Genomic DNA, 12,766 nt, shown 5'->3' on the forward strand with positions numbered 1-12,766 from the left:
AGTGTAAACACAATCGACTCTTCTCAATTTCCTTTTAATCACACTAAATGCTCCATCACACGGAAAGAAACTGTGACCCTTCACAGGGAAATACTGCTTGACTTCCACATTCCCCAGTTCAGAAAGTGCAAGTAAAAATCACAGTACTATGTGGTTGCAATTTTGTCTGGTGGTCAGAAAAAACTTGAATTTCTTTAGTCAACAACAAACGTTGAACGTTTAGTGGAGAAAGTGCAAATGTCCTGGACATGAGCCGTTTCACCACCAAACTTAGCTTTCTTATTAAAAAGATCTACTCAAGCCTGCATTCTCTTCGACACCTTAGTTTTTCACTCCACAGAAATTTGTGAAATTTTCTTTGATCAATGTCAGCAAAAAATATCAGAGAAAATTTCCAAGATTTACCTCGTTTCCCTGTCACAATCATATAAAAATAGCAGAATACAAATTCACGTTTCACAACACTTTCACACAAAACCAATATGGCACCACAAGAATAACACCACACTTTATGTAAGTATGAAATACCTGGTTCAGAATTTATATTTACATTTTAAATTGTATTTTTTTTCCAATCGACACGTTTTATAATTTACCCAGGCCCTGAAGGTGACCTGAATAAAGGTCAAAACATCGGCAAAAAAATGAAAAAGGTGTTTTTCTAAACTACCTCATTCTTGACTGCTCCTCACGACTTCAACAAATTATGAAAACAACATGTCACTAGGAAACACACATTTTGTAAATTGGATTAATTCAATAAAATATATATATTAAAATATTCTTGTAGATAGGAATTTATTAAAAAGAGAAACTAAAATGGGAGCAATAGCAAGTTTGCAATATTTTAATATTTTATTATGTAACCACATGTATAGATGTAAAATAAAATGTAAAGATGTTTAGGTTGGAAAATATTTCAATTTTTTTAAAATAAAAATTAAAAATAGTTTTGACTGTATTTTCAAAAGCCTGCATTATTGTTGTACCAGCCCAATAATTTGATGTAAATTATCTACTTTTGGTGTTATATAATTTCCACTATATACACTTCTGCTATGCGTTCCCATATAAAGTATGGTGTCAATTCTTCTTCTGATGGATCCATTATCGCCAATTCTTTGCGCAGCATTTTTCAAAAATTTACAAAACCAATAGTTCTGTTATCTCTACAATTGTTGATACTAATTTTTATTCCCACAACACTTCAACCTTCTATTTGCACAAATATGCCATATCCATGTAAGAAATAGAAGATTTTAACTTTAATACTTGGAAATCAGCAGGTCCCGAGAATATTCCTCCTATTCTTGGCATCGGTTTTTTTTTTGTTGAGTTTAGTTGCGAGTTGGTGTCGGTGTCCAAGTAGATCACAGTTACATAGCTCTAGTGGTTAGAGCACAGTGGCGTATCGAGCCGAAGGTTGTGGGTTCGAATCTTGCTTGAGACACAAGCTTTTTCATCTCAACTAAGACCTTACATAAAAAGAATAATTAATTGGTATAGTATAATGTTTTATTCTTTACTAATGTTGAGTTAGTTATAAGCCTTGCATTGTATTTATTTTTATGAAATGGGTTTTTGATCCGTAAAATGAAAAAATGTTGTAGGTTGAGATGGGGACTTGGTGTCCAAGTACATAGATCAAAGACAAAATAGCTCAAGTGGTTAGAGCAGTGGCGTAGTGAGCCGAAGGTTGTTGGTTCGAATCTCGCTCATGACACTAGTTTTTTCATCTCAACCTAGGTATTGACCTTACATGAAAAGAATAATGAATTAGTATAGTTCAATGTTTTATTTTAGTTATAAGCATTACATTGTACATTTGTTTCTAGGTAATATTGAAATGAAAAGGCCCACCGACACGTGACTGAAGGAGTCGACCTTGAATTCGAACCGAGGCGGGACAAATTTAGGTCAGTAGAAACTTTTTATTCAAATTTAAAAATTAGTATTTAACACAACCACTCGTTTAATTAAGCAATTCGATTATTTAAATGGATTATTAGCGTGTGTAGATCACCCGAAATGGCGATATGTGTTTAAATTACGGTTTTTAAATTAAGGAGTCGTATTGTAACAAACCGGTCGTAGATTTGTTACGATCCTTTCGGTCGAGAAGTTCGGAAAACCATTTCACCACGATAAATCCTCGAGTGGAAATTTCCTCCAGGCCAGGACTAAAACGTCCGACGAGGGTCTTCGTCGAAAAAGTCGTACGATACAGTTTCCGGCGGTTTACCCCCGAGGAAGGCTAACCTTCAGCTCTGTCATCAGTCAGTTTATCTGCGGCCGAACCCATTCATGTTATTGTCCGACTAGTCTCGTTTCGCCCGTCAACAGAACAAGGCCGAAATGATCCTGTTGGAGATCAACAACAGGATAGTCGAGGACACTCTCACGATCAAGTTCCAGAACGCTTTGGCTGAGTGAGTCCGGAGTCGGCCGGCCGGATTGCCGGCGAGGTGAGAGCGCCTCGCCCGACGGCCGTCAAACTTGGACAAATCTAATATTAACGAATCGAGACCGGTTTATAAAACGTTTTTCTTCTCCCCCAGGAACAAGCCCGAGTCGCTGGACATCACGGTCGCCGATTTCGACGGCGTTCTTTTCCACATTTCCAACGTGGACGGGGACAAGAGCAAAGTCAGGGTGGGTCTCGGCTTGATTTCTCATCGCCCAACCTTTCGACCGTCTCGTTTAATTTCTTTCTTTTCCTTTACAGACGAGCATCTCACTGAAATTTTACAAACAGCTCCAGGAACACGGCGCCGACCAACTCCTTAAAAGGGTGTACGGCCCCTACTTGACCGAGCCCGAAGACGGTGAGTCTCTCTTGAGTTGAGTCAGCGGCTCGCCTTTTCTGGTAGCCGGGGACGAAACGACCGATAACAACCCGTCATTCCCAAGATAAGATTACTAAAACAGCAAAAATGTTATTAAACTTTACACTCGCATGTCTTTTTTTTAATATATCGGCCGTTTTAAAAATCATTTGATAGTTTAAAAATAAACAGAACGTCGGCAGATTCAATAGGCTTGACAGGATCATTCATAATATAGACTAAGGGTTCCCAAACTTTTTAGTCAACGGACCCCTTTCACAGAACAAAATCCAGGGCAGACCACTTCCATTCAAGTATTTAAAATTAGCTACTTATAGTATATGTAGTAAACTAACAACTGAAAACAGTCTAACTGGATTAAAAACTTACTGACAGAAACTAAGAACTTATTAACTGAAAATAAATGATTAACTGAACTAAGAACTGACTAACTGGAGTGAAAACTTCCTAACTGAACAAAGACTTTACTAATACTGAGAACAGACTAACTGTACTGAGAACTGATTAATTGAATCTTAGAATTGACTAACTGATTCTTGGAACTGACTAACTGGAATAAAACCTATTAACTGAACAAAAACTTTATTAATACTGAGAACAGACTAACTGGACTGAGAACTCCAGACTAACTGAAAAGAACTGACTAACTGAATGAAGACTTTACTAATACTGAGAACTGATTAAATGAATCTTAAAATTGACTAACTGATTGTTAGAACTGACTAACTGAACTGAAAACTTACTAACAGAACGTAGACTTGACTAGTACTGAAAACTGATTAACTGAACTAAGAACTAACTAACTGAGCTGAGAGCTGACTAAAAACCTACTAACTGAACAAAGACTTTACTAATGCTGAGAACAGACTAACTGGACTGAGAACTGCTTAACTGAAAAGAACTGACTAACTGGACTGAAAACTTACTAACTGAATGAAGAATTGACTAATACTCGGAGCAGACTAACTGAACTAAGAACTGACTAACTGCATCTTAGAACTAAGAAGTGGCTCAAAATGGCTGAAAATCAGTAGCTGTGAGACATTCGGATAAGTTGAATGCACACCTCCTGGTACATTCTCATACTCGAGACAAATGCGTTTACACAAACAACACTACACTTTGATGCACCCTAAAAAAACCAATAGTTGGTCGGCTCACCCTGAAACATCCTCGCACCAAGAGTTTCACAGTCCTGGATAGGTCTCTAGGCAAGACAAGTTAATCGAAACAGTTATGCGAGTGTTTTATGCAATGGATACCTAGCTTAAGGTAAAGGTCCTGACATACTTACAAAAATGCCGGCACCCCAAGGGTTCATATAACCTCGTAGCTGAAATACTACTTACTTGAGGCAATTTCAAAAGTATTAATAATAATAGTAATAATGGGAAGAGTGAGGTTTTAGCCTGCACAATTTGAACATGTTGCATTTAATTTTTGATTGCTGGAGAAGGATGACGAATTCAGCATCTAGACAGCTTCGGTATTTAGTTTTGGTGGTTATATAGATAGAAAATCCAGATTTCCATCAATTTTTCAATGAATGATTAAAATGTTTTGTTTTCCGGACAGAGGCAAAAATGGGGGTAACGATCAGACTCGAAAATAGATTTCAAGTCAGAGTCTGAAGTAATGTCTATGATAAACATTCATATTCACCTGAATATAGACCTGTTGGCTTTGTCAAAATTTAAAAGTGACGACTTGCGAAAGCACTTTCAGGATTTCAGGAATTACATTGTGAAGTCTAATCTCTGTTGATGGACCACAATTTCAAATTAGCCAAATTATAAGATATTTTCATCAAAATGAATGAGATTAATCTTTCTTTTCATGAGAAGAGTATCACAACTTTCAATGCTAATGACAAATGGGACTACTCAGTATGTATAATCAAGATTTACTTTCCAGTAAATCTTTGTTATGTCTTATCTTGAACCCAAGAGCGATGGGCGATGTGTGCTAGAGCTAAAATCTCGCCTTCAAAAGGAAAATCCAGTTTTGGGTTGAACCTATTGAAAAGGAAAAGGTGTTTTTCTGCGTTAAATGATTTATTAAAAGAAAACCAACTGGAGCTTGAATATGCCACATTGATTGATGAAATATGTGACTAAGAAGTTGGAAAATGTCCTTTGAGCGCTACTTCCCAATAGCTTGAGATACAATGTTGCAAGACCATGAATTGTCATTTTTCAATTTGTGTTGAACCACATTTAAATGATGATCCTGGTTCAAATCGTCAAGCGTGGGTTACACAGAGATCACAGCCGAAAGATGTCCATTTTATAATATATAACCTGTACTTTGTTAAAGGCATGTTCTCACGATTCAACTTTTCAAAATCTGTGAGTAGAACCATCATTAACAAAAATTGAATCTACGTACTCTCAACATTTTGAATTTAAAATAAAATAATAGGAAAAACAAACAACATAGCATGGTATGTAGTCACCTGAAAGGTGTTTCTTTTGCTGCCAAAATTCGGAAATAACAAAAGTCTAAAAAAACATTTGAAAAGTATTTTTTTTCTCGATTTATTGGTTTTTTTTTTTTTTTTTTTTTTTTTTTTTAAGTAGAATTTTTTGCCTTGATCAGGACAGTTTTCAATTTATCGAAATTGAAGCCTCGGTTGAGTCGGGAGTTGCGAGTTAGCGACTTTGGCCTGTTGCTACTTCAAATTGATTTCTTGTAAAAGTGAAATGAATTAATAAATGCAATCTGTCTTTTACATGTTAATATTGTTTTAAAGTTGTTTTATTTAAAATTTTTAAGATTAATCTGTCTTGTTTAAATTTGTTGGTTACTATTTGAAAACATTTCTGTGTGGTTTGTTTTTTAATAAAAATAAATGTTGCATTACTATAAATATAAATAATAATGTATTTACGTTTTAGTTTAAAACAATAAAATGGCTTGGAAATGTTTCTTAACATTCACCAATAAACTTAATACACTGAGCTTAGAAAGAAACAATACTAAAACAACTAAAATTCTCAAAATTTAAAAATTAAATTTGTTCTCCACTTTCAAAATTAAATTACTTCACTAAATTGTTTCCATAGCTCCACACTTGTCAAGCATAATGTGCTAGAGGCACTCGAGCAATGTTTTGCAAAATGTCTCCCTTTTTAAAAAAATTAATTAATTTTAATATTTTTCATTATTTATAAAAGTACATTCTTAATCTAAAAAAATATGTTTATTAACATGTAAATGTTACTAGCACCCCGAGGGTTGATAGGACCTCTTGTTGGGAACCCTTAAAAAAAGAAAAAAAAAAGTGAATGTTAATTTGAGTACCAATTTTCTTGCCAAAAGTCTAGCTAAACAGTTTTATTAAACAGCATGGCAACACTTCATTTAAAGAAATAAATTATTTAATTTATGGTGCAAATTAATACAACATTAAATTAAAACCATTATTTTAGATTAATAATCATTTTAAATTTTTCAAATATTTTTGTCATCTGGCTCAAACTTGACTTATGTGGTTCATATAGTTCACACCGGTCCGAGTGAATTATTTCCTAATTTAGCCTTTGAATAACGTCCAGGAAGCTCCTGTTTATTCATAGACATAATAGGAACAAACAGATTTAAAAAAGTTCAAAGTAATAAATTATATGAGTGTAACCCCAATGCTTTTGTATTAGGTTCCGAAACTAAGAGATGTCTACTTGATAAACGGGATTTCATATTTTGTATGTTGAATTTAATTGTTATCAGACATTCATTTCAAATTTTTTCTCTCCCAGTATCTTTTTTCTTTTATCTCATGGTTGCTCTCATTTGTCAACCGATATTATTCTTCCTTACGGGATTGAATAAGAACAGAGCTCTATAATAAAAAAGATCCATTTGAAAATTTAAAACATTCACTCATATTAAGTTCTCATTCTCAAATTACTTAATATCAAAATTCAAAAATTACAAATAATAATATTAATTACAAAATTTCATATTGATTATTAGTTTGTATGACTTTCATTGTCTTCTTTACAAATAATTAATTATCGTTATATTTCAAATTAGTTTTCTTATTTATGTACAGTAAGCTCTAGCTAGTTTCTTACATTTTTTCATTACAAAGAATTCTTAATTTGTTTTCTACCTTCTTCAACTATTGAAAAATATAAAATATCACCTAGGTCAGCCTATTATTACCATTTGGTTCTTTTATTAAATAATATTTAAAATAGGATAAATAGAACAAAAACGGATGGGGAGATTAGATAAAGATAATTCTAGAAAATTCAAAATCTAACAAGTAGAAAAATTTATACTTTTTCTGCTCTTACAAACATTATTTTTAATCATTTACTATTGTTGTGTGCATAAGTTTTTTTCTTTCAGTTTTCAGAAAAAAATTCAAACTTTCAAAATATGTTTATTTTATTTTTAATCCAAAACATAAATTTCTTTTGTTTTCTATAACTTACTGTCAACGTTCTGGTAGAATACTTTTTGTCCGAAATATGATGAGTTAGATGAGAAGAAATTTACAAGTCAGATTTTCAGAGCGTTTTCGTTCAAAAATTCACTACAATTTAAGTGGTTGTCTAGGGAGCGGAACAAGTAAAAGTCAGAAGGGGCTGGAGAATATAGATGGCCGGGGCATTTGTTACCAGTCTAACTCAGCGATTTTACTTTAATCGAGTGCAGCTGTATTAGGCCGGGCGTAGTCATGGTGAAACATGACATTGCATGTATTCACCAAGGCAGTTTTCCTTCAACGCTGACCCATGACACTAGCTGCTGACATAGGGGTTGATTGCTGGTAACAGTACCCAATAAATTATTCTTCGAATATCCATCTAAACCGACAATAGGACCTTACGAGGGGGCAATTCTGATATTGGCGGTGTTTTGTTCTTCTTGTAAATGATCTTTCAACATTTAATATATTAAATTCACTAATTTCGTGGTCCGCTTGACCAATTAATACATTACAATTAATTAAGGTTTTTAGTTGAGATAAAAAAAAGTTAATGGCACGAGCGGGATTCGAACCCACGATCTTCGGCTAGATAAGTCGCTGCTCTACCACCTGAGCTATCGTGACCTCGATCCACTCGGACATCAACTTCCTATCAACATCACCTGTCCGAGTGGATCGAGGTCACGATAGCTCAAGTGGTAGAGCAGCGGCGCATCTAGCCGAAGATAGTGGGTTCGAATCCCGCTCGTGCCATTAACTTTTTTTCATCTCAACTAAAAACCTTAATTAATTGTAATTTAATATATTTTTAAAAGGACCACTTCTCATCCCCAGTGACCAAATAGGTAATGAAACCTTCCTATTTATTCTTATCTTTCTTCAGGTGTAAAACGCAAAAAGCCATGCAGTCTTCTTTTTTCCCATGAATCAAATTTCACAACGTAACCCCAAGATAGGATTATTATTTTTATTGTTATGCGATGCACCTGAAAACTTTGATACCTCCACTAAAGATAAATTGTCCTCATCATACAATTAATAAGTCATTGCTTTTAAGCTCATTAAGCATTCCACGATAAGGCTGGTCTTTTGATTTGTCTCTTTCCATTGCTCGCACTCTCAGCTACTACCTTATAACCATATAAATTTTGACAGGCATCCACTGTCTGCCAAGGCCTCAAATGAATTTTATCTTTTTTTGATGTCGTACTCATCGCAGTTTATTCTAGATTTTTTTGCGGTCAACTGCCCCTTTCTTAACAATCCCTTTCAATAGGTCCACCCTAGAGCTAATAGGGCTGGCAAGTAATAAAGACGGCCTTTATAGGTGTGAAAAAAAATTTTTTTCTTCAAAATTAAAAAAAAAAACATACACGTCCAATATTATTAACAAAGTTATAATTTGGTGTCATTGTCAGCCTTTGGACTATTTATTTGATTTCATTTATTAGGCTTCAATGTCTCAGTATTAGTCGACCTAAAAAACATACCTGATGATTGGCAAGAGCTTGTAAAGAAAATTGGGCTTCTCAAGAGAAACTGTTTTGCATCTGTATTTGAGAAGTACTTTGACTTTCAAGAGAAGGGCGAAGAAGGACACAAAAGAGCTGTCATCAATTATAGAAATGATGAAACTATGTAAGTCCCTTTTAGTTTATTATATATTACTTAATTTTTTTTCCTAAGGTCATCTAGATACTTTTGATATCAAAATTACTTAAAATGTTAACAGGTACGTTGAAGCGAAAGCCGATAGAGTCACTGTAGTCTTCAGTACAATATTCAAAGACGAGAATGATGTCATTATCGGTAAAGTGTTCATGCAGGAGTTCAAAGAAGGCCGGCGGGCAAGCCATACGGCACCCCAAGTATTGTTTAGTCATAAAGAACCTCCTTTAGAACTGGTTAACACAGACGCACGAGTAGGGGAAAATATAGGATATGTTACATTTGGTAATTTACTTTTATTGTTTGAATTATTTTTTTTTATATTAAATTTTTATTTTACTTTTTAGTATTATTTCCAAGACATACAAACCCACAGAGGAGGGATAATACAATTAACTTAATACACATGTTTCGCGATTATTTACATTATCACATCAAATGTTCTAAGGCCTATATTCATTCGAGGATGAGAGCTAAGACTTCGGACTTCTTGAAAGTCTTGAACAGAGCGAGACCCGAGTCAAAGAGCACAGAGAAGAAAACTATGACGTATGTAACAACAAAATGCCTTTCTTTTGTGCATATTCATTCACTTGTACGTTTTCATTTTCAGTGGACGAACTTTCGTAAGACGGGATTGATTAAACTTTCCCGCCTACAACTGGAATCGCCAACTCCTGCCCAGTCGTAGTACCATGTCTTGTTTTAGCAAAAACTATTTTTGTTATTTTCTAGCCCTAAATTGTGTCAAATCATTATAGGAGCTGGTTATAAATAAAATTAGCAAGGAGATCAGAAATGAACAATTAATTCGCTCAATACTAGACATATTATAAATTGTACAATGATTAATATAATTTATATTATTGTCTATTATAATATAAAATGCCCTGAGAAGGACATACTAAATATGTAAATAAAGTACACTTAAAACAAATTTAATGTAAAAAAAATTATGTATTAAGTTGGTATTAACTTGAAATATTATTGAAAGTTGTTATTCATTTATTTTATGTTTTTAACTTTAAATATTGTATTTAAAATTTAACTTTTTATTCAAAGTGCATTGTATGGATATATGTGTTGTGCAAATTAATAAATCTAATAGATAATTTTAAACCGTTTTTATTTTTATTAATTTGTATTTGTAAATAAATATAAGTAAATTTTTTTAAAATTTTGTTATTACATTATAATTGCTTTTGAATAGGTAAGTGACAAAATTTGTGAATTAAATTAAAAATCTGCTTTTTGGGTTTATAAAAACTAAGATTCAAGTTATTTTGTTTTCTACAATTAAGAAAAACGACATTCATGACAAAATATTGTAAAAATAAAGCAATATATATATAACAATTTTAATAACATGTACTTCATTCCCTCTAACAATTTTGTTTCCCTAAAGCTGCGTCCTGTTTGTGAAAGTTCACAAATATTCTGCGCGTCTAGTGTGGGCATATTTACAAATATTCAGAATGTTCATGTATGCTTGCCAATGTTCCCACTCATAGTTGGTACATTAAAGGGTGTTCATTGTTTATTCTCAATGGAATGGTGGAATAACACTTGCACAAACCTCAACAAAAATTGTTTGAGAGGTATTTTTCTGGCAATTTGAAAGTACTAAAAAAATACAGTTAAATTCTGCTTGACCAATTAATACAGGACAATTAATTAAGGTTTTTAGTTGAGATAAAAAAAAGTTAATGGCACGAGAGGGATTCGAACCCACGACCTTCGGCTAGATACGCCGTTGCTGTACCACCTGAGCTATCGTGACCTCGATCCACTCGGACATCAAAAATGGCAAAAGGAGGGAAAACTCATAAGGTGGGGTTGAGATGGGGAGTTGATGTCCAAGTGGATCGAGGTCACGATAGCTCAGGTGGTACAGAAACGGCGTATCTAGCCGAAGGTTGTGGGTTCGAATCCCTCTCGTGCCATTAACTTTTTTTCATCTCAACTAAAAACCTTAATTAATTGAAATACAGTTAAATTTATTTTATTTTTTTAAGGAGGGTATATTTTTCAGAAGAAAAGCATCAGTGGAAGTTCAGGTCATAAGCAAAAAGAGAGAAAAATTAACCTAGAAAAACAAGGAGAAATATTGTTAATAAATACTTTGAAAAGGAAACTGCTACTCCAATTTCAGAATATGCACATAAAAACAGGGAAAGAGGTTCTTCACCAACCAAGTGTTTTTGGTTCGACTGTAGATTAGATTACATAGGAGCTGTCCTCTGTGCACTGTGACCAGTATTGGCTTATTGTCCATCTCCTTTTTTTTTTTTTTTAGCCAGAGCTTGAGGCTTTTTACTAGACCCCAAAGCTTTTTCAAGGGCTCCTGTGTATACACCTCAGGCCCTGGCTTTTCCTCTCCCATTATTAGGAATCAAAGCCTATCGGCTTCGTGGACATGTTCTGCTGTTTCTTCTTCTTCTTGGCAATATCTGCACAGGCTTGATCCTGCCACTCCAAGTCTATACATATGCCTCTGGAATCTGCTGTGTCCAGTTAGCAAACCAACTAGCTTGTCCTAGATTTAGTAGTTCAGCTGTTTGTTTCTGATAGTCCTTCGATAAATTTTTCTACATGCCTCTGTCCTGGGCTACATTCCTATTGAGTAGAAGACTTATTAATCCATTGCCTAATGGATACGTGTTTTTGACATTTTGGTAAGCAAAAAAAGGTGATCTCATTGAATTTTCCTTGGCCAACTTAAATCTTCATAGCTCTCTGCCCTCAGTACCCAGGCAAGGGTAATTTTATTTTCTCCTGGGCTTTAATGCAGTCCCAGATGACTGGATTTTGCCATCGATGCGGCAATTGCCTTATGTGCCACCTGGCTGTCCAAGTAGATGGCTATTTGATAATCCCCAGCCTTTCTATCTCCCTGGCACAGTGTTCAATAGCAACAGTTTCTGCTTGAAAAACAGTGGCTTCCTGTAGAAAGGACGTTAGGCTGATTAGTCTGTAGGATTTGGGTAGTGTAGTGTCCCTTTTTCCTATTTTTGATGTGAACACCACTTTTGCCCTACGCTATGTCTGTGTATATAGTCTAATGCTAGGCTGCTTCTATATAACCAATGTTGGAATTATTATTTCTGCTCCTTTTTGTAGCAGGATGGGAAAAATCCCATCCATTCCTGGTGCTTTACGGGCTGAAAGTGTTGATCGCTCAGAGAATCTTTTTCTGTGTGCATATTTCAGCGGCTTTCATCCAGCTTTCTTTTTCGTGTTTATATACTATCATATTGTCCAGGGTATGTCGTAAGCACTGCCTGGAAAATGTGTACTTAGAAGCATTGCTTTTTGTTTTGCATCTTCTGTATCTTTAAGGCAGTGTATTCTGTTCTTTTTCTACTGCCTTGAGTAACTACTTGAGAGCTAGACTAGCTTGAGTAGCTGCTGTCGATACTGAGGAGATTTCTCCGCAGAATTTCCAAAAGTTTTTTCTTTTCACCCTGCGTATAGTGTGGTATGTAGGGTGAGTTATATTTTATATTCTCCCCAGTTGCTACTAAATGTTCTTCTGGTTTCAGTTCTTTGTTCCATCAGTGTGGTGCTTGTCCACTTTTGGGTTCCTACTTACTTCACAGAGCTTGACTCATCAATTATACATCCTGTGAGTTCTGTAACTGCAAGTTCCAATTTGTTGCAGGTTTTTTATATTCTTTTCACTGTTGCATGATTTAAACTGTATTGTACCATCTCAGTGAACCTTGCCCAATCAGTGTTTCGAGGGTTTCTATATGGTATAGAGTCTATCCTATCTGATTCAATGTCAAACCTTATTATTCTATGGTCTGTC

At 34.6% G+C, this 12,766-nt stretch overlaps 1 protein-coding gene across 1 annotated transcript; it reads left to right on the forward strand.

Moving 5' to 3' along the window:
* The first annotated feature begins 2,017 nt into the window (after positions 1 to 2,017).
* LOC106667086 (probable actin-related protein 2/3 complex subunit 2) lies at positions 2,018 to 9,748 on the forward strand. The gene is made up of 7 exons (XM_014394777.2): positions 2,018 to 2,429; positions 2,559 to 2,652; positions 2,726 to 2,825; positions 8,739 to 8,925; positions 9,020 to 9,240; positions 9,303 to 9,504; positions 9,569 to 9,748. Exons 1-7 carry the CDS (start codon positions 2,356 to 2,358, stop codon positions 9,594 to 9,596), a joined length of 906 nt encoding a protein of 301 aa, XP_014250263.1. The 5' UTR covers positions 2,018 to 2,355; the 3' UTR covers positions 9,597 to 9,748.
* The last annotated feature ends 3,018 nt before the right edge of the window (positions 9,749 to 12,766 follow it).

The sequence above is a fragment of the Cimex lectularius genome, unplaced genomic scaffold (assembly GCF_000648675.2).
Source record: "Cimex lectularius strain Harlan isolate CLEC.00 unplaced genomic scaffold, Clec_2.1 scaffold97, whole genome shotgun sequence".
In the NCBI taxonomy this organism is placed as follows: Eukaryota; Metazoa; Arthropoda; class Insecta; order Hemiptera; family Cimicidae; genus Cimex; species Cimex lectularius.